This window comes from Ursus americanus, chromosome X, assembly GCF_024610735.1.
Source record: "Ursus americanus isolate L20-20 chromosome X, mUrsAme1.1.p, whole genome shotgun sequence".
Classification (NCBI taxonomy): domain Eukaryota; kingdom Metazoa; phylum Chordata; class Mammalia; order Carnivora; family Ursidae; genus Ursus; species Ursus americanus.
In genome coordinates, this window is record NC_142164.1 from 2,712,516 (window position 1) to 2,735,697 (window position 23,182).

At 38.5% G+C, this 23,182-nt stretch overlaps 1 protein-coding gene across 1 annotated transcript in view; it reads left to right on the plus strand.

Annotated features, from left to right (window-relative positions):
* The window catches only part of GABRA3 (gamma-aminobutyric acid type A receptor subunit alpha3), a 371,590-nt gene that overhangs the window by 289,240 nt on the left and 59,168 nt on the right, over nt 1-23,182 (plus strand). The window contains exon 7 of the mRNA XM_045788814.2: nt 22,095-22,238. Coding sequence (XP_045644770.1) covers nt 22,095-22,238 — 144 coding nt within the window. The remainder of the gene's footprint in view (nt 1-22,094; nt 22,239-23,182) is intronic.

A 23,182-nucleotide genomic window follows, 5' to 3' on the forward strand; every position in this document is an offset into this window, starting at 1 on the left:
ACACAGGTGAAGAGCATAGAGCAAAACACTGAATCCTGTGTGTATTTTGGTCTGTTTGTTAGAAAACTAGATCACAAAATTGTGAAGAAAGAAAAACATATATGTACAAAAATAAAATCAAATACAATGAAAGGATAGAATGTAACTGTAAAAATGAAAATTAAAAGATAAGAAAAAGCAAAAGAGAAAAAATAACTACAACAACAGCAAAAAAGTAAAGGATATAAACAGAGAGGTGAAGAGAACAGAGTGATACACTGTATCCTGATTGTATTTTGTTCAGCTTGTTAGAAGAAACTATATCTCAAAATTGTAAAGAAAGAAAAACTTACATATGTACAAAGATAAAATTAAATACATTGAAAGGATAGAATGTGTAACTGTAAAGATAAAAATTAAAAAAAAAACTTTAACAAAAAGAAGAGGGCTTCAGAGGGGAGGGGGATGGGGGAATGGGATAGGCTGGTGATGGACAGTAAGGAGGGCACGTATTGCAAGGTGCACTGGGTGTTATACACAACTAATGAATCATGGAACTTTACATCAAAAACCAGGGATGTACTGTATGGTGACTAACATAATATAATAAAAAATATTATTATAAAAAAATAAAAAAATAAATATTTTTATTGAGGTATAACTGAAAAAAAAAGAAAGATAAAAGAGAATATGATCAGACAGGTGAATAGAACAGAGCCATACACTAGATTTTGGATGTATTTTGGTCTGTTAGAAAAAACTGCATCCCAAAATTGTAAAGAAAGAAAAAAATGTATATATATATACAAAAACAAAATTAAATACAACAGAGTAGAATATAACTGTAAAAATGAAAATTAAAAAAGATTTTAAAAAGGAATTGATAAAATAAGAAATTGGTTACAAAAGGAAAGAGAAAATAATTAAGAAAAAAATAAAATTGAAAGGCTTAAGAATCATTGGAAAAAAGCCATGAATTCTATGTGCTGTATTCCCCTAGGGCTGGAGTTCAGCAGTTCTCATTGATTGGTAAACTTGATCTTGGCTGGATGTTCTTGATGATCTTCTGTGGGTGGGGCCTGTTGCTTTGATTCTCAAGTGTATTTGTCCCAGCCAGGGGCACCCTTGCCAGGGGCCACCCTTGCCAGGAGTCAGGCTAAGTAATCTTCTCTGGTTTGCTCTATGTGTCTTTTGTTCCCTGAAGGCTTTCCTCACTGCTTTAGAGGATGAGAATCAGAATGGCAGCCTCCCAATCTCCAGCCCCGGAGCTGGCTTCCCAGCTCTGATGCCTTGGAACTCTGCCACACTCAGGCACCCCCAGTCTTCCTGTGACCCCAAGGTCCTGAGACCACACTGTCCCACCTAGGGTTCCACCCCCGCTTAGCCACCTGAGTGATGTCCCTCATTGGAGCAGACTTCTGAAAGTTCTGATTTTGTGCTCCATTGCTATATCACTTTCTGGTAGCTGGCTGATGGAGGCTCCCACCCCCAGTGGTTTATCTTCCCTTATATCACCTTGGATTCACTTCTCCACACCTCCTACCTTGCAGAAGGTGGTCGCTTTTCTATTTGTAGAGTTGCAGCTATTCTTTTCTTAGATCTCTGGTCAAGTTTGCAGGTATTCAGAATGATTTGATAGCTATCTGGCTGAATTCCTGGGACTAGATGAAACTAAGGTCTCCTACTCCTCCACCATCTTGGATTCCTGCCAATGGATAGATTTAACACACAGAATATGGCATTAGAGAACTTAAAAAATGGGTAAACAGAAAATAGCAAAACTAAAGCATAGAGAGACAAAAATATAGAAAAGAGTAAGAAACATGAGGGACACAGCAAAATAAATTGTAATGTGTAATTTTGCAGAAGAAAGACAGAGAAAGGAGCAAAAGCAATAATTAAGTAGCTAAAGGCTAAACATTTTTATTTATTTTATTTTTTTAAAAGATTATTTATTTATTTATTTATTTCACAGAGATAGACAGCCAGCGAGAGAGGGAACACAAGCAGGGGGAGTGGGAGAGGAAGAAGCAGGCTCCCAGTGGAGAAGCCCAATGTGGGACTCAATCCCAGAAAGCCGGGATCATGCCCTGAACCAAAAGCAGATGCCTAATGACTGCACTACCCAGGCGCCCAAGGTTAAACATTTTTAAAGTTATCAATCCAAAGATTCAACACCACGAAGAATAAATAGAAAGAAAACAACACTGACTCCAAAGTTTATATAGAAATATAAAAGTGCCAAAAATAAATAAGGCAATCTTGAGGAAGAAAAATATAGCTGGAGAACTTACAATCAGATCAAATCTAATATCAATATCAAGGCTTATTTTGAAGTTTTAAAGCTATGTGTATATTCTAAAGCTATAGGTATTATTATTAGAAAGATAGACAAATAGACTAATGAGACATAACAGAAAGTCCAAAAACAAAAAGAGGGGGAGGGGAAAGGAGGAGGGAGGGAGAGGAGGAAGGAGAGAGAAAAAGTAATTTTGACTTTTATCTCTCATTATACAGAAAAATGAATTCCAGGTGGATATAAATAGATATAAACATGAAAAGGTGTAAGGTAAAACAATAATTTTTTTAAGAAGAAAAAGAGAATATCTTCATGATCTTGGAAAAGGTAGAGATTTCTTAAAGATAAAATAGAATAGTGCTAATCACAAAGGTAAAAGAAGATGACTTAGAATATATTAAAAAATTAATGTGTTCTCTTTATCAAAAGACAGTGGTGAAAAGGCCAGCCACAGGGTGGGAGAAAATATTTGCATTGCATATACAGGACAGATGACTCAAATCCATATATATTAAGATCCCCTAAAAATCTATAAGTAGCAGTCAGAAACCTCAATAGAAAAAAAAAGTCAGTGTTGAATAAGCACCTCATAAAACAGTGTTTCCCAATCACACACATATACAAAGTGATCCATTATGTTAGTCAACAGGGTAAAACAAATTAAAATCTAAAGGGTACCACTCCATACCCACTAGAATAACTAAAATGAAAAAAGACAGAAAATATCAAATGTTGGCGAGGATATGGAGTACAACTGTACTCTCATGCACTGTTAATAGGAATGTAAAATTGTATAAAGGTCTTGGCAAATTGGTGGTATCTACTAGTACTGGACACATACATATCATATAACCTAGCATTTCTAGTACTGAATATATTTCCTTTTTAAAGATCTATTTTTTTATTTGAGAAAAAGAGGACAAATGGGATGGGGGGCAGAAGGAGAGGGAGATAGAGTCTTTTTTTTTTTAATGATTTTTTATTATATTATGTTAGTCACCATACAATACATCCCCGGTTTCCGATGTAAAGCTCGATGATTCATTAGTTGCGTATAACACCCAGCGCACCATGCAATACATGCCCTCCTTACTACCCATCACCAGTCTATCCCATTCCCCCACCCCCCTCCGAGAGGGAGATAGAGTCTTAAGCAGACTTCACGCTGAATGTGGAGCCCACCTTGGGGCTTGATCTCATGACCCTGAGATTAGGAGCTGAGCCAAAACCAAGAGTCCAATGTTTAACCAACTGCACCACCTGGGCACCCCTAGTCCTGAGTATATTTCTTTTTTTTTTAAAGTTTTTATTTATTTATTTGACAGAGATAGAGACAGCCAGCGAGAGAGGGAACACAAGCAGGGGGAATGCGAGAGGAAGAAGCAGGCTCATAGTGGAGGAGCCTGATGTGGGGCCCGATCCCACAACGCCCCCTGAGCCGAAGGCAGACGCTTAACTGCTGCGCCACCCAGGCGCCACCCTGAGTATATTTCTAAACATGCATCAGTATTTATGTCTACCAAAAGGCATACAATGAATGTTCATAGCAGAGGTAATTTTGTTGACCCAAACTAAAAACTAATATCCATCAGAATAGATAAAAAATCTATGACATATTCACACAATGAAATACTATACAACAATGACAAGTATATTACACTCAGCAACATGAATGAGGTAACAGATTTAATGCTGAGCAAAAGCCAGACACATAAATGTATGTGGTGCATGATTTCATTATATCACATACAAAACCAGGCAAAATTAATCTGTGGTACTATGGGATTCATGAATAAGAGTTGGAATTCCTAAAAATTTTATAAATTATGTTATTCATAAAACATTTCCAACCTTCTTCATGTTACTTACTCATTGCTATGAATATCCAACTTTTTAAAATAAATAAGACATAGTAAGTTTAGAAGTAGTAGCAAAGAACAAAAACTGGATACTCGAAAACTGGAAAGATACTCAAAAGATACCAAAAAACTGGAAAACACCAGGAAATCTTATTATATAGTATTTGAATAACAACATTTTTGGATATCTTAGCAAGGTAAACAGCACTACACAGAATTGGAAGTCAAACTTGCCAATTTAAGGGTTTATTTTGCTTCTTAAGCTTATTCTTGAAAGAACATTTGCAGAGTTTATATATTATATATTATGCATATAGTCTTATTAACGTACAATTTATAAGAATGACTCACCATTACCAGCATACAGGGCCACAAACATACTCTTACAATAAGCAAAATCAACTGATAAGATCATCATATACTTCTGTACTGATATCTGAACACTTCACAACTTTTGACTTGACGAGCCAGCATTTCCTACTCTTGTTTTTGACTTGACATTAATAGGTTCCTTCAAATCAGTAATATCTCCATGTCCATTGTTAAGCTATAATTGTTACAAGAGATTTATAATACTTTTTCCATTTTGCTCATTTTCAACTATTATTATTTTATTTGATATTCAGAAAAATATATGAATTTTCCAAAAAATGCCAGGAAGGAAGTCCCACCAGAAACAATAGTCAAGATAGTGGTTACCTGTGGTGGAGGTTGTGCTTAAAAAGGGACATAAAGAGTGCTTCTGGGTGCTGATTATATGGGATATAAGTCTAATGTTCAGAAAAGATGACTGGAGATTTAATTTAGCTGTCATCCATATAGATGGCATTTGAAGTAATAAGGCTGGGGGAGATCACTAAGGAAATGACTGCATATAGATAAGAGTATCAAGGACCGTCTCCTGAGTCGGTATAATATTTAAAGGCTACAAAGAAGAGAATAGCTCAGTAAATATGGAGGAGAGGATAGGTGAATTATGAAGAAACTTAAGGAAATACGTTGTCCTGGAAGCCAAACAAACCATATCAAGAAGGAAAGAGTAATTTAAGTTCTTAAATTCTTAAGTGAAAATTAGCCTTAAAATAATATCTAATGAGAACAAAGTGGTGGTTACCAGAGGGGAGGTGGGTGGGAGGATGAGTGAAATAGGTGATGGGGATTAAGGAGTGCATTTGTGATGAGCACTGGGTGATGTATGGCATTACTGGATCCCTGTATTGTACACCTGAAATGAATATAACACTATGTTAACTTTAGTGGAATTAAAGTAAAATAATGAATAAAACAAAAATGAGAAAAAAATCTTTAACAAGGAAACAATTCTAGAATGGTAGAGTAAGGACTTCTGAAAATCTCTTCCATAAAACCAGAGAATGTCTAAAAATTTTCAAAATAAACTTTCTCCAAACTCTCACCGAAGTCTCACAGCAATCTGAGGAGTGTTATTCAAGAAAAGTGATTATTCTCAGTAAAATCAGGGAGCCCTATTCTCATCCTCATCATCCGCATTCTGTAGAAGTCTTGAAGATTTTGTTATAATAAAAGGGTCAATCCATCAGGAAGATATCATGATTATAAAGATATATGCACCTAACCACAGAACCCCAAAATACATTAAGCAAAACTGAAGAATTTAAAGGAGAAATAGACAACAGTAATAACTAAAGATTTCACTACTCTGCTTTCAACAGATCACTAGACAGAGCATCAACATAGTAATAAAAAACTTGTACAAAATTTAAACAAACTAGATCTAACAAACATACTGCACTCTACCCAACAGCATCAAAATACACATTATTCTCAGGACCACATGAAACATTTTTCTGAGTTGACCATATATTAGACCATAAAATAAGACTCAGTAAATTTGAAAGTATTAAAATAATACAAAATGTGTTCACTTGAATAAAATTAGAAATAAATAACAAGGGAATTTGAGAAATTCACAAATGTGTTGAAGCATGTACTCCCACATAAAGAATGCACTCCTAAATAAAGAATGGGCCAAAGAAGATATCACAAGGGAAATTGGAAAGTACTTTGAAATGAATGAAAATGATGCACAATATACCAAAATTTATGGAATGCATCAGCTTATAGCAGTGTTTAGAGGGAAATTTATAAATAGAAAGTGTATATTTTAAAAAAGATAAAAAACTAATTAACTGACCTACTTTAAGAAACTAGAAAAAGAAGAGCCAACTAAACCCAAAACAAGTAGAAGGAAGAAAGTAATAAATATTGGAGTGAAATTAAATTAAATAGAGAATAGAGAAACATTAGAGAATCGAAGAATCTACAAGTTGGTTCTTTGGGAAGATCAACAAAACTGATAAACTTTTAGCTAGACTCACCAAGCCAGAATAGAAAAAGAATTAAAATTACTAAAATTGTAAAGGAAGGAACATTACTACTGACCTTACAGAGATAAATAAGATTATACAGGAATACTATGAGCAACCGTATGCCAACAAATTAGACAGCCTAGAAGAAATGGAAAAATTCCTAGAAATAGACAAATTACTGAAACTAATTAAATAATAAGTAGAAATTTTTGTTGGGCCTATAACAAAGAAATTAAATTAATATTGTAATAACTCCCCTCCCCCCCAAAAAAACAGGCCTCAATGTCCTCATCATTGAATTATACCAAATATTTAAAGAAGAATTAATAATAAGTCATCACAAAGTGTTGTAAAATATAGAAGAGGAGGTAACATTTCTTAATTCATTAAATCAGGTTATTACTCTGATTTTAAAAAGTGACAAAAATCACAAGAAACCACAGACAAATATTTATTATGAGTATAGACAGAAAAATCTTCAACAAAATACTAGCAAACTGTATCAGGCAACTTATAATCAACTGATTAGTTTTTCTCTAAAACCTTCTTTTGTGTTCCCTTTCTTGATTTATTAGATTCTATATTGTGGTTGTTACATACCTCTTCAAATTCATCTCTTATCTCTCTTCCCTTTACATTGGCCTTCTGCCAGTTCCTAGAACAATACAGATCTTTCCCACTTAGAAGCCTTTGTTACTTGCTGTTTTGTTTGTTTGTTTGTTGTTTTTTGACCTGAAATATTCTGCATCAAGCTCTGGCTCTTTCTCATTTTTTAAGTTTCAGGTTAAAAACCATCCACTCAAAGAGGTCTTCTCTAATTACTGTATCTAATTAAACCCCTCCCCACCTCTGTGCCTTATTTGTCTAATATAATGTCTTAATATTTATTGACTGACTGAATCAGTCAAACAAGTAAGCAAGCAGTCTGTGAGATGAGTTCGAAGAGAATGCTTTTTCATTGGTGCTAATGTGGCAGGATTGCTTTTTTATTTCCCATTTTCCTGGGGCCTAACACATACAAAGGCTCGAATAACAGAAAGAGGCAATGAAATGTTTGTGCCATCACAGCCTGTCCAACATATCTTGAGGGGGCCATTCTGGGAGTGCAATAGTTCTAATCCTCTGGTAGGTATGCTTTTCTGTAGCATCCACCCCCAACACACACCCTCTATCCCTGCTCTTCTATGACAATAGAATGATTGGAACTGAGAAGAAAGGGTAGGGAGGAAAGGTGTGGGAGGAAAGCTGAGAGGTTAAAGGAGCCCAAGGGGCATGGAGGAAAGAGAAGAAAGAGAAAGCATAAAGGAGAAGAGTTCTATTCCCCAATGGGTAAATGAATTTCATCATTATCTATGACTTGCAAAAGCTACGCTCTTAGGGTCATGTAGAATCCTTCCTTAAATGTCCTCCTTTCCTTTCTTAACCTTCATGAAAAGCTATCAGTTATAATCTGTTCTACCTTGGAAATCTCCTCTCTGTCTCACTCAGTTCAGCCCACTGTCTGTTACCATATGTTATGGCCTCAGGGTCACTCACACCGAACATTGTAATGGCCTTTTAACTGATGCCTTAGCTTTAGCTTCACTATTTCCAGCCCGTCATCCATACTGCAACTAGGACAATCCTTCGAAAGCATACATTTTGCTATATCATCTCTCTACTTTGGCACATCTACAACTTATAGCTTATGGACTAAAATTCTCTTTTCTTGGTGTGGGCAATTAGGGCAATATTACCTCAGCTTCTCTCTAGCCTGTAAGTCCAGGGATACCGTTAATTCCCTTAATACTGATGTTCTTGTATGCTTTTTGCCTTTGCTGTGTTGTTCTTTTGCTAGGAATGTCCTTCTTTCACCTTTTAAAGGTGGTCTCATTTTCTAAGCCTTATCTATTTTATGAATCCTTCCCTAATACTCCACTCTGAGCAGAAGCAATGGTGCCACTCCCACCTTACCATCAACATGGGTGCCTTTAACTTGTTTACTATTAAAGGGTTAGACTGTGAACAGTCAAGTAGTTTTCAGTTTGTTTTTTTAATTTATTTCTCCTTCTTCTTTCTCTTCCTTTTTTAGTTCATGCCTTTCCTGCTTTGACCTTCACCATACAAGAAGACATTTTTCCCCATAAATCCCACTGTTCCCATATATTATTGTCAAAGAAATGAAGCTATTACATTTTGTTTAAAGTAAGTTGCCACTCTGGGCCCAGTGAAGTTTCTAAGGTACTGATAGCTGCATGTTTTATTGTCACATCTGTACTAGGACATGCTAGGATTTTTAGGGCTAATATTCAGGATTTCCTGCTCAAAGTATTTGGCTTAAGTTGAGAGACCCACCAAGAAATTCCTTTTCTTTCTTAGGGGTGGAAAATATCTTCCATCCCCTAGACTTTCCCCGAAAGTCTTTACATTGTTAAACTCTCGAGTATATTGGGCAGAACACTGCATTGTCCTTTAAACATACAACCCCCTGAACAGCAAAGATAAAAATACATATACAGGTGATTTTCTGTTTAGGAGTAGTAGAACCCCAAATATATATACTAAAGATGGAAGGCACTGGGGAAAATGAGAGGACATGACCTTGTGATAGTCTTCACTTAATAGAATTAGAATAAATTTTATTTTATTTTTTTAATGTTCGGTTAGCCACTGTATAATACGTCATTAGTTTTTGATGTAGTGTTCAATGATACATTAGTTACGTATAACAGCCAGTGCTCATCACAGCACATGCTCTCCTTAATACCCATCACCCTGTTACCCCCTCCCCCCCACCCCCTCCCCTGTGAAACCCTCAGTTTGTTTCCCAGGTTCCATAGTCTTCCATGGTTCATCTCCCTCTCTGATTTCTCCCCCTTCAGATTTCCCACCTTCCCCTATGGTCCTCTGTGCTATTGCTTATATTCCACATATGAATGAAACCATATGATAATTGTCTTTTGCTGCTTGACTTACTTCACTTAGCATAATCCCCTCCAGTTCCACCCATGTTGATGCAAATGGTGGGTATTCATTGTTTCTGATGGCTGAATAATATTCCATTGTATATATGTACCACATCTTTTTTATCCATTCATCTGTTGAAAGGCATCTCAGCTCCTTCCACAGTTTGGCTATTGTGGACATTGCTGCAATGAACATTGTGGAGCATGTGTCCCTTCTTTTCACTACAGCTATATCTTTGGGGTAAATACCCAGTAGTGCAATTGCTAGGTTGTAGGGTAGCTCTGTTTTTAACTTCTTGAGGAACCTCCATATTGTTTTCCAGAGTGGCTGTACCAGCTTGCATTCTTACCAACAGTATAAGAGGGTACCCCTTTCTCTACATCCTTGCCAACATTTGTTGTTTCCTGTCTTCTTAATTGTAGCCATTCTAATTGGTATAAGGTGGTATCTGACTGTGGTTTTGATTTGTATTTCCCCAATGGCTAATGATGTTGAGCATTTTTTCATGTGTCTGTTAGCCATTTGTATGTCTTTTTTGGAGAAGTGTCTGTTCACATCTTCTGCCCATTTTTTACTGGGTTATTTGTTTTTTGAGTGTTAAGTTTGAGAAGCTCTTTATAGATCTTGGATATCAGCCCTTTATCTGTAATGTCATTTGCAAAAATCTTCTCCCATTCCATGGGCTGCCTCTTAGTTTTGTCAACTGTTCCCTTTGCTGTGCAGAAACTTTGTATTTTGATGAAGTCCCAAAAGATCATTTTTGTTTTCCTTTCACTTGTGTTTAGAGACATATCTTGAAAGAAGTTGTTGTGGCCCATGTTGAAGAAGTTACTGCCTATGTTCTCCTCTAGGATTTTGATGGATTCCTGTCTCACATTGAAGACTTTCATCCATTTTAAGTTTATCTTTGTGTATGGTGTAACAGAATGGTACAGTTTCATTCTTCTATATGTAGCTGTCCAATTTTCCCAGAACCACTTATTGAAGAGACTGTCTTTTTTCCAATGGATATTTTTCCTGATTTGTCAAAGATTAGTTGACCATAGAGTTGAGGGTCCATTTCTGGAGTCTCTATTCTGTTCCATTGGTCTGTGTGTCTGTTTTTGTGCCAATACCATGCTATTTTGGTGATCACAGCTTTGTCATATAGCTTGAAGTCAGGCAACATGATGCCCTCAGCTTTGTTTTTCTTTTTCATCATTCCCTTGGTGATTTGGGGTCTTTTCTGGTTCCATACAAATTTTAGGATTGTTTGTTCCAGCTCTTTGAAAAATGTCATTGGTATTTGATCAGGATGGCATTGAAAGTGTAGATTGCTCTGGGTAGCATAGACATTTTAACTATGTTTATTCTTCTGATCCATGAGCATGGAATGTTTTTCCATCTTTTTGTGTCTTCTTCAATGTCTTTCATCAGTGTTCTGTAGTTTCTAGAGTATAGATCCTTTACCTCTTTAGTTAGGTTTATTCCTAGGTATCTTATGGTTTTTGTTGCTATTGTGAATGGAATCAATTCCTTAATTTCTCTTTCTACAGTTACATTGTTAGTGTATAGGAAAGCAACTGATTCCTGTGCATTGCTTTTGTATCCTGCCACATTGCTGAATTGCTGTATGAGTTCTAGTAATTTGAAGGTGGAGTCTTTTGGGTTTTCCACATAAAGTATCATGTCATCTGTGAAGAGGGAGAGTTTGACTTCTTCTTTGCCAATTTGGATGCTTTTTATTTCTTTTTGTTGCCTGATTGCTGAGGCTAGGACTTCTAGCACTATGTTGAACAATAGTGGTGAGAGTGAGCATCCCTGTCATGTTCCTGATCTTAAGGGAAAAACTCTCAGCTTTTCCACATTGGTAATGATATTCGCTGTGGGCTTTTCACAGATGGTTTTTATGCTATTGAGGAATGTTCCCTCTATCCCTATACTCTGAAGAGTTTTAATCAGGAATGGATGTTGTATTTTGTCAAATGCTTTTTCTGCATCAATAGAAAGGATCATATGGTTCTTGTCTTTTATTGATGTGCTCTGTCATGTTGATTGATTTACAAATGTTGAACCACCCTTGCATCCCAGGCATAAAACCTACTTGGTCATGATGAGTAATCCTTTTAATGGACTGTTCCATCCTATTAGCTAGGATCTTGTTGAATATTTTGGCATCCATGTTCATCAGGGATATTGGTCTGTAATTCTCCTTTTTGATGGGATCTTTGCCTGGTTTTGGGATCAGGGTAATGCTGGCCTTGTAGAAGGAGTTTGGAAGTTTTCATTCTCTTTCTATTTTTTGGAACAGCTTCAGTAGAATAGGTATTATTTCTTCTTTAAATGTTTGGTAGAATTTCCCTGGGAAGCCGTCTGGCTGTGGACTTTTTTTGGGGGGAGGTTTTTGATTACTGCCTCAATTTCATTACTGGTTATTGCTCTATTCAGATTGTCTATTTCTTCCTGTTTCAATCTTGGTAGTTTGTAAGTTTCCAGGAAGGCATCCATTTCTTCCCAGTTGCTTAGTTTGTTGGCATATAGTTGCTGGTAATAATTTCTATTAATTTTTTCTATTTCCTTGGTGTTAGTCATGATCTCTCCCCTTTCATTCATGATTTTATTATTTTGGGTCCATTCTCTTTTCTTTTGGATAACTTTGGCCAGTGGTTTATCAATCTCATAAATTCTTTCAAAGAACCAGCTTCTAGTTTCCTTGATCTGTTCTGTTTTCCTGGTTTCTATTTCATTGATCTTTGTGCTAATCTTTATTACTTCTCTTCTCCTGCTTGGTCTAGATTTTATTTGTTGTTCTTTTTCCAGGTCCTTTAGGTGTAAGGTTAGCTTGTGCATTTGGGATTTTTCTAGTTTTTTCAGAGAGTCTTGCATGGTTATGTAGTTCCCCCTTAGGACCGCCTTTGCAGTATCCCATAGGTTTGGACCGATATGTTTTCATTCTCATTGGTTTCCATGAATTGTTTAAGTTCTTTAATTCCTGATTGACCCATTCATTCTTTAGCAGGATGTTCTTTAACTTCCAAGTTTTTGAATTCATTCCAAATTTTTTCTTGTGATTGAGTTCCAGTTTCAAAGCATTGTGGTCTGATAACATGCAGGGAATAATGTCAGTCTTTCAGTATTGGTTAAGACCTGATTAATGACCCAGTATATGGTCTATTTTGGAGAAAGTTCTGTGTGCAATCGAGAAGAATGAGTATTCTTTTGTTTTAGGGTGGAATGTTCTGCATATATCTACAAAGTCCATCTGGTCCAATTTGTCATTCAAAGCTCTTGTTTCTTTGTTGATCTTCTGTTTAGATGATCTGTCCAATGCAGAGAGTGGAATGTTAAAATCTATTAATGTATTATTCTTGATCTGATTCTTTATTTTGGTTAACAGCTGGCTTATGTAGTTGGCCGCTCCCATGTTGGGGGCATAGATATTTACAATTGTTAGAGTTTCTTGTTGGATAGACCCTTTAAGAATGATAAAATGTCCCTCTGGATCTCTTACTACAGTCTTTGGTTTAAATTCTAATTTGTCTGATATAAGAATTGCTACCCCAGCTTTCTTTTGCGATCCACTTGCATGATAAATGTTTCTCTATCCTCTTGCTTTCTGTCTGGACGTGTCTTTAGGTTCAAAATGAGTCTCTTGTAGACAGCATATGGATGGGTCCTGTCTTTGTATCTAATCTGCAACCCTGTGCCGTTTCATGGGACCATTTAGGCCACTCATGTTGAGAGTTACTACTGAAGATATGTATTTATTGCCATCTTATCATCTGTACAGTCCTTGTTTATAAGGATTGTCTCTGTAAATTCTGGTCTATATTACTCTTGTGGTCTTTCTTGTTTTATAGAATCCCCCTTAGTATATCTTGCAGGGCTGGCTTGGTGGTCACATATTCTTTCAGTTTCTACTGGTCCTGGAAGCTCTTTATCTCTCCATACATTCTGAATGACAGCCTTGCTGGATAAAGTATTCTTGACTGCATGTTCTTCTCATTTAGTACCCTGAATGTCTTGCCAGCCCATTCTGGCTTGCCAGGTCTCTGTGAACAGGTCTGACATTATTCTAGTGTTCCTCCCTCTATACATAAGGAATCTCTTCCCCCTAGCTGCTCTCAGGATGCCTTCCTTGGTTCTAAGATTTGAGAGGTTTACTATTACATGCTGGGACATTGGTCTGTTCTCCTTGATCTTGGGTTGGGTCCTTTCTGCCTCTAGAATATGAATGCTTGTTTCATTCCCCAGATCAAGGAAGTTCTCAGCTACGATTTGCTCCAATATATCTTCTAGTCCTTTCTCTCTCTCCACCTCCTCAGGGACCCCAGTAGTTCTGACATTGGAACATTTTATTGCATTGTTTATTTCTCTAAGTCTGTTCTCATGGATTTTAAGCTGTTTGTCCCAGGCCTCCTCCTGTTCCTTCCTTTCTTTCAGTTTATCTTCTACATCACTAATTTGTTCTTTTGCCACATTTACCCTAGCTGTTAAGTATCCAGTTTAGACTGCATCTCATTCATAGCACTTTCAAGTTTGGCCTGGTTAGCTCTCATTTCTGCCCTTAGAGATTTTATGTTGCCACTAATGGTTTTCTCAAGCCTAGCTATTGTCTTCATAATTGCTACCCTGAAGTCTATTTCTGACGTCTTGCTTATATCCATATCCATTAGGTCTGTGGGAGAGGCCACTGTCTCTGGTTCTTTTCTTTGTCGAGAGTTCCTCCTCCTAGTCATTCTGTTGAGGGATGGTTGAGGGGATATACAGAGTCAAAAATATCAACTACAATCCAGGCAAGATGCACTCTGGGACAGTTTGGAACAGTTGGAAGCCACCACTGAAAAAGCAAAGCCAAAATGAAACCCAAGAATAATATTTATAAAGCTAAAAAGAAAAAAAAAAGGGGGTGCAGGGAGGGGGTCTATAATCTCTCAATGTGGGCAAGGTAGGATGTTTCAGTTCTTCTTGGGTGTATTTTATTCTCTTTGTTAGAGAACACTATTTCCAAGAGTTACAGGGAAATTAAAACTGGTATATATATAAAGGTAGTATTGAAAAGGGGAAAAAGGACTACATTGAAGCTTATATCTGTATCTACATATATATAAAAACTATATATATATATATATATATATATATATATATATATATGTGTGAAAAAGTACAAGTTAAAAAGCTACTATGGAATATGTTGTATTAAACATCTAGTTGAGATGAGAAATAGGTAAAAAGAAAAAATTAAGAAGAAACATGAGAAAGAATTTTTAAAAAAAGTTGTATCTGAGAAATACACGGGCTGTGAGGCAACACCAGGAGCTCAATATACTATTTTCCATTGGTGTTTGGGTTTTAGTTTTATGAGGTCCCTAGGGTTATCATCCTCTTGTTCTTCCAGATTGTCTTCTGGAGGAGGGACCTGCCTCCTGTTGTTTTTCAGGCAACTCTGCTTGGGTGGAGTTGCCCTGCCCCCTGTCAGCAAAGGAAAATGTTCGCACCCAGACCTCTGCCCAGGGAAGAGAAGTCAGAGTCTGCTCCTCTCTGAACCCTCCAGAACACACAGTCTCCCTTTCTGTAAGCACCGCTGAAAACCACAGCCTCCCACAGGCAGTGCACACCCCCAGCGACCCTCTCAGCAGTCAACTTAGGCCCCCGCTTGTCTCTGCTCCTTGTGCTTCCAAAACCACGAGAGGTCCCAGTCTGCACTGGTGGTGGCGGGTGGCGGCAGCAGCGGCGGCAGCAGCAGACCCAGGTCCACGGTCAGCTCCTGGATCCTGTCTGAGCGCTGTTATCAGGTCCTTCCCGTCCCACCACCACCACCACTTTGCAAGCTATCACTGGTGTCCTGGTGCAGGACGCTTTTGCGCTAGGGTATTATATTATTTACCAGTGGCCAGCTTCTGGTGACTCCCTCCCCCTTCTGTTTATCCTCTGGTATCTGTCCACAGAATCACAACTCCGCTGTTCCTACCTCCCAACCACTGATCCTCCACCCCTGTAGGGATCCAGATATCTATGGATCCAGATATATGGGTGTTCAGAATGGCTTGGCAGATATCCAGCTAAATTCAGGGGAATGGTTGAAACAGAGTCACCCACTCCTCTGCCATCTTGTCCCTCCTCTCTTTAGAATAAATTTTAAATAAGGAAGTGAGAAGAGTCCTGAGGAGAGGATTTCCCTTTCTTCTTGGTGATAATAGTTTAAAGATCTACAGTTCTAATTACTCAGCCATCAGAAACGATGAATATTTACCATTTACATTGTTGTGATTGGAACTGGAGAGTATAATGCTGAGTGAAATAAGTCAATCAGAGAAAAACAATTATCATATGGCTTCACTCATATGTGGAATGTAAGAAACAGAGCAGAGGATCATAGGGGAAGGGAGGGAAAACTGTATGGAAAGTCGTCAAAGAGGGAGAAAAACCATAAGAGACTCTTAACTCTAGAAGCAAACAGGGTTGCTGGAGGGGAGGTGGGTAGGGGGACGGGGTAATTGGGTAATGGGTATTAAGGAGGGCACATGATGTGATGAGCACTGGGTATTATACGCAATAGATAAATTACTGAGCACTACATATGAAACTATTGATGTACTGTATGTTGGCTAATTGAATCTAAATTTAAAAAAATAAAGATCTAAAATTCTAGTTGGGAGCCCTAGATACCCCATAGATAGGAGAGGATGCTTTATTTCCAAGACTGAATCACAGAAAACCATAGCCATCTATAAGAGAAGATCTCTAGACCATAAGTTGCAAACTGGTGGTTTGCAAATGTGGTTTGTTTGATCCATATAGTGTTTATAACTTTTAAAATTATTTGCGAAGATTTGAAATTTGGGAGATGTCACATAAAACCCCAGATTTGTTTATTATTTTATGAAATCAGAAGATATGACAACACTGGTCTCAAATTCTCACATGACCACTATCAGCTGAATAGTGGTTGTCCTTGTAAATGGGCACATGCTTGCCCATTCCCCTAAAACTCCATCACTTTCTATCCTCTCCCTGAAAAAGGTTGCAATGTCAATTGCCATTAATCAACTCACCTGCATGTTTGTTTTACATATAGTAGAATTAAGAGCTCCTAGTAGAATTAAGAGGAAAGTAACATAGTTCTTGTTATCAAAACTTAAAAAAAAAAAGACTGAGAGGACTGGTTTCAAAACCAGGCAAGTTTACATTTCCTTATAGAAACGAAGACTATTTCTACATCTTTACTATGCATACTAAGTATACCTTTGTTGAAGAAATAAAACTTCAGGTATTAACATTATGCAATTTGTTATGAAGAACTATAATTGATAGATTAAAAAGATGTACAATGAAAGTCTTAATTAGCTTTAAAACATAGACTGAAAGTTCAACAGGTTTTGTGTTTAAATGCATACACTAAGTGTTGCTGCTGGGAAATGAAATTATATTTTAAGCAACAAACCTTCCCAGGTACCAAAATATTTTATAGATGCCAAATTTATTTTTAAAAAATGTCTATTGCAGAAGAAATTGTGTGTTGAACTACAAGTATTTTTTAAAAGATTTTATTTATTTATTTGACAGAAAGAGAGAGAGAGAGCACAAGCAATGGGAGTGGGAGAGGGAGTGGGAGTGGGAGACGGAGCAGGGAGCCCAATGCAGGGCTCGATCCCAGGACCCCGGGATCATGACCTGAGCCGAAGGCAGATAGATGCTTAACCAGCTGAGCCACCCAGGTGCCCCAAACTACAAGTATTTTTATCTGTGTTGAATCAATGACTGAGGCCAAATATAGGGCATATTACATGGAAAGTTGGATTTCTTGTGGCATTTTCTTTTATAGCTTATGAAAGCACAGATATAAAAATTACTGTGGAGTTATATGTATTTTTTCATGATTTCAATGAGAAATTTGATGTGAATGAAGAAATTTTTGGCTGTTGCCCATTACACGAAAATCAGAAAATGGTTTATTTGGGTATATTGAGAAAAGTCCTAAGAAATATAATATGAACAGACCACAATTAGTATATGTGAGTGTTAATGTCAGACTTAATGAAATGTATATCCAATGTTGCAAATTTTGTAAAGACACAGAATTTATGTTTGTTCACTGGTAGATTCCGTAGGAATTATTTGTTTTGTGGTAAAAGGCTTAAATAGAGCATATTATAGAGACAGAAGCTGCCACCATGAGCTGGAGACCTCCTACTGAATTGAATAACAGCTCAAAAGTTGGGTTAAATGGATGAACAGTATGGTTCAGCTTCTCTTTATGAACCCAGGTGCCTGAGTGAGAAAGTTGCTCACCCCAAACCCACTGTACAAAGAGTAAATCCATGTCTAGAAAGAAAGCAACTCTTCCTTTAAGATACTGATTTAAACTATACAACATCATTCCTTATTCTCTTACCATTTCCCTTAGCTACACCTCTACTAAAACTAATCCATGCTTACATTCTGTACTCAACATGGGAATTCCAAATATAAGACCTGACATTAACTCCTTGGTGCTGAAGTAAAGGAGGCAGGTTTCTGTTTTGCAAATCAAAGTGGTAATAATTTTTAAAAGGAAAATTGTAATAATTATTGTTATTTTTACTTTGAAATTTTTATATTTTTAATTTAAAATACCTCTACAACAATTTTTTTACCTTATCTCATATGCTCATCCCATAATAATTAAAATTGTATTACATTTTTTTAATGATTTTTTATTATATTATGTTAGTCACCAAACAGTACATCCCCGGTTTCCGATGTAAGGCTCGATGATTCATTAGTTGTGTATAACACCCAGTGCACCATGCAATACGTGCCCTCCTTACTACCCATCACCGGTCTATCCCATTCCCCCACCCCCTTCCCCTCTGAGGCCCTCAGTTTGTTTCTCATAGTCCATAGTCTCTCATGTTTCATTCCCCCTTCTGATTATACCCCCTTTCTTTATCCCTTTCTTCCCTTACCGATCATCCTAGTTCTTATGTTCCATAGATGAGAGAAATCATATGATAGTTGTCTTTCTCTGCTTGACTTATTTCACTTAGCATTATCTCCTCCAGTGCCGTCCATGTTGCAGCAAATGTTGAGAACTCGTTCTTTCTGATAGCTGAGTAATATTCCATTGTATATATGGACCACATCTTCTTAATCCAGTCATCTGTTGAAGGGCATCTCGGCTCCTTCCACGATTTAGCTATTGTGGACATTGCTGCTATGAACATTGGGGTGCGTATGGCCCTTCTCTTCACTACGTCTGTATCTTTGGGGTAAACACCCAGTAGTGCAATGGCTGGATCATAGGGTAGCTCAATTTTTAACTTTTTAAGGGACCTCCACACTGTTTTCCAGAGTGGCTGGACCAACTTGCATTCCCACCAACAATGTAGGAGGGATCCCCTTTCTCCACATCCTCTCCAACAATTGTTGTCTCTTGCCTTGTCTATTTTTGCCATTCTAAGTGGCGTAAGGTGGTATCTCAGTGTGGTTTTGATTTGAATTTCCTCGATGGCTAATGATTTTGAACATTTTTTCATGTGTCTGTTAGCCATTTGTATGTCTTCATTGGAAAAGTGTCTGTTCATATCTTCTGCCCATTTTTTGATTTGTTTATTTGTTTCTCGTGTATTGAGTTTGAGAAGTTCTTTGTAGATCTTGGATACCAGTCCTTTATCTGTAGTGTCATTTGCAAATATATTCTCCCATTCCGTGGGCTGCCTCTTAGTTTTTCTGACTGTTTCCTTGGCTGTGCAGAAACTTTTAATCTTGATGAAGTCCCATAAATTCATTTTATCTTTTGTTTCTCTTGCTTTGGGGATGTGTCATGAAAAAGGTTGCTTTGGCCGATGTCATAGAGGTTGCTGCCTATGTTCTCCTCTAGAATTTTGATGGATTCCTGTCTCACATCGAGGTCTTTCATCCATTTGGAGTTTATTTTTGTGTATGGTGTGAGATAGTGGTCAAGTTTCATTCTTTTGCATGTAGCTGTCCAATTTTCCCAGCACCATTTATTGAAGAGACTGTCTTTTTCCCACCGGATGTTTTTTCCTGCTTTATCAAATATTAGTTGCCCAAAGAGCCAAGGGTCCATTTCTGGGCTCTCTATTCTGTTCCATTGGTCTATGTGTCTGTTTTTGTGCCAGTACCATGCTGTCTTTGTGATCACAGCTTTGTAGTACAGCTCGAAATCCAGCATTGTGATGCCCCCAGCTTTGTTTTTCCTTTTCAACAGTTCTTTGGAGATTCAGGGCCTTTTCTGTTTCCATACAAATTTAAGGACTATTTGTTCCAGTTCTTTGAAAAATGTCCTCGGTATTTTGATCAGGATAGCATTGAAAGTGTCGATTGCTCTGGGTAGCATGGACATTTTAACTATGTTAATTCTTCCGATCCATGAGCATGGAATATCTTTCCATCTTTTTATGTCTTCCTCAATGTCTTTCAAGAGTGATTTATAGTTTCTAGAATATAGGTCCTTTACGTCTCTGGTTAAGTTAATTCCAAAGTAACTATGACGTGAAATGGCGTAGGTTTGTCGTGGTTGAGCTTGGGAGGGGTCCTCTCTGCCTCTTGGACACGAATGTTCGTTTCCCTCGCTAGATTAGGGAAGTTTTCAGCTACAATTTGTTCAAATATCTTTTCTAGACCTCTGTTTTTCTCCACCCCCTCGGGGATGCCGATGATTCTAACATTGGATCGTTTCATTGAGTCAGTAATCTCCCATAACCTACATTCGTGGGCGTGGATTTTTTTAAGACCATCTTCTATTTTCATTTTTTCCTCTATTAACCCATCCTCCAATTCACTAAACCGTTCCTCTGCTTCTGTGACCCTGGCCGTCAGAGCCTCTAGTTTTGCCTGCATTTGGCTCACAGAATTTTTAATTTCTGTCAGATTCGCTCTCATTTCTGTCCTTAGGGATTCTATATTCTCAGTAACCTTTTCATTAATAGTTTTTTCAATTCTACTCATCATTTTGACCATCGTTACTCTGAATTCCATTTCTGATACTTTGGTTACATCCATATCCATTATTTCTGTGGCAGAGGCCACAGACTCACTGTCTTTTCTTTGCTGGGGGGGGGGGGGCTTCTCCTTCTTGTCATTCTGATGAGGAGAGGTTGCGGGGTTGTCCAGAGCCCAAATTATTGACTGGGTCCCAGGCCGTGCCCCTTGTTTTATAGGGATCTTAGGGATGTGGGCTTCTTCTTTAAAGATTTTATTTATTTATTTATGTGGCAGCCAACCAGCGAGAGAGGGAACAGAAGCAGGGGAGTGGGAGAGGAAGAAGCAGGCTCCCAGCGGAGGAGCCCGATGAGGGACTCCTTTCCGGAACGCCGGGATCACGCCCTAAGCCGAAGACAGGCGCTCAATGACTGTGCCATCCAGGCGCCCGGGTTGTGGGCTTCTTGATTTTTCAGCCTGCCTTCTGTGTTCTGGGGGAGGGGCCTGCCGCGCCGATACTCAGGCAACCCTGTTTGGGTAGAGTCTCCGCGTCCCCTGCGAGGGGTGATGGGGATGGGCACTCTCTGAGCCGGTATTTCCAGGCTTTTGTTCTCTGGCGGCTTTCCCTGGTGGTTTGCTGTGCCTCTTCTGAGAGTCAGAGCCGCAGCGGCCGAGTTTCAGCCTCTGTCACAGAACAGAGGGATTGCGGCCCGTTCTCTACTAATGTTCTGGCCACTTTAACTCTGTTACTGTTGCTGCTGCTCAACCCTGCAGAGTCCCGGGATGTGCGCCCCACACCCGGCGTCCCAGCCCTCGCGTCTTCCAGGGCCGGCACGTCTCTGTCCTTTGTATTTCTAACGCCGCCAGCCGCTAGCCGCCCCACGCGCGCTCCGGAAGCTCCCGGTCTCAGTCTGGATCCAGTGAGCGCACCGGGATTCCGGTGTTCTGCGAGATGCCTGGTGGCGCGGCACACCCGGCTCACGGTCTCAGTCTGCTGTTTTGCGGGTGCCGTCCGTGAGCCCCGCCCACGCTCCCATGCAGGTGGCTACCGCTTCCCCGCACCCGAACGCGGCGGCTCCCTCCCCCTTCCGTTTATCTTCAGATATCTGTGCACGGTTTCATGGCTCCCCGCTTCGTACCTCAATAGTCAGCACTGGAGATGTTCATTTGTAGAGATCCAGATGCATCTTCCTGCGTCTCAGGCTGGTTCCGTGTTTGTTTAGGCTGGTCTGGTACCTATCCAGCTCGACTCATGGGACCGGTTGAAAAAGGTGTCTCCTACTCCTCCGCCATCTTAACCCCTCCCCTAAAATTGTATTACATTTTTGACAGTGTTTTTTTTTTTTATGATTATCCTGATTTACTTATTTAAGATACCACTCTTATAGGAATTTGAATTTATGACATCTGCATTAGATAATATTTTAACTATTCCTCCCCTTGCCTCTACTCTCTACCCTCCAAGAGAAGGAAAAGTGTAACAATTTATTGTCAGTCCAGAAGACTGTGTGTCATTGAAAGAAGAGACCACTTTGGGTTCACTCCTGTGTACCCAGCATAAACCCAGCAGAAAATAAACTAGAAGTTATTCAATGAGTGTTTACTAGGTGGATGGATAAATGTACTTCAGTTGAAGACAGAACACATACCCAGAACTCTTTTGGGAAGGAAGCTGTATTTCAATCTCATGCAAGTTCAGTATTAAGGATAATTATTTTCTCTTCCCTTCAACTTCTTCTTCACCCTTTTCTGCCTTAGATGCTTATACAACAGCTGAAGTGGTTTATTCCTGGACTCTTGGGAAGAACAAATCTGTGGAAGTAGCACAGGATGGCTCCCGCCTGAATCAATATGACCTGCTGGGCCATGTTGTTGGGACAGAGATAATCCGGTCTAGTACAGGTATTTATTTATTTTATTAATAAACATTTTTTTAACTTGAATCATATACCAGTCTTATACCCGTGCTTATAAAAACATGTAATCCTCAAAGTAGTCTTGTAATGTAGGTACTATTATCATTAGGAAATTGAGACGTAGAAATGTTCAGTAGTTTGCCCTATGTTACATTATGTAATATCAGAGCCAAGATCTGAATTCAGGCATATTGGCTCCCAAGCCAATGTTTTTAACTATGATGCCCTGCTGTCTAAGTGGGTTAGCTGGTCAAGGACATTAGGGCTGGACTGTGGTAGAAGATAAGGTAGAGGGAAGCCATGATGGTGGGAGAACTGAACTTTGGTCCTAAAGGTTTCATGAAGACATTTGCTCAACTCTGCCAATGCTGAAGTGACAAATTAATAACCCAGGAGAGTCCAGGTGCACAACCAGGAGGTCTAAGGATGAGCCATGGAATTATTTTTTTAAGTGAGTCACCTGTCTCAAAAACGTCTGTCTGGCAAACCTTGCCAGGTCCTCTCCATAGCTAAATCCTTGGATTGATAAATGGAACCTAGAGACTTGTAGCCTTGAGTCCTATTTAGAGACTGACCAGTTACAAGGGCCTGAGGAAGGAAGCACCCTGAATCTGAACTAATCTTAGGGTATTTGGCAAAATGGAGTATATCTTGGGGGCCCACATAGCTTACAATATTTTTTGCTGTTAAGGGCAGGAACTTTCAACGCTTGTCCTGGTGAAAGATCTGAATCCACAATTTTAAATGAATTAGGGTACTCTTGTTCTTTTATTTAATTATCTGGACACTGTTCCCACTTCTTATGATGTTATAGTATATCATCTTCTCTGTGCCCTGTTTTCCCTCCATCCCAGGACCAGGGGAGGGTAGCTAAATAAAGAAGCATTTAAAATAGATTTCAGAGACAATAGGATTTCGAGATTTGGAATT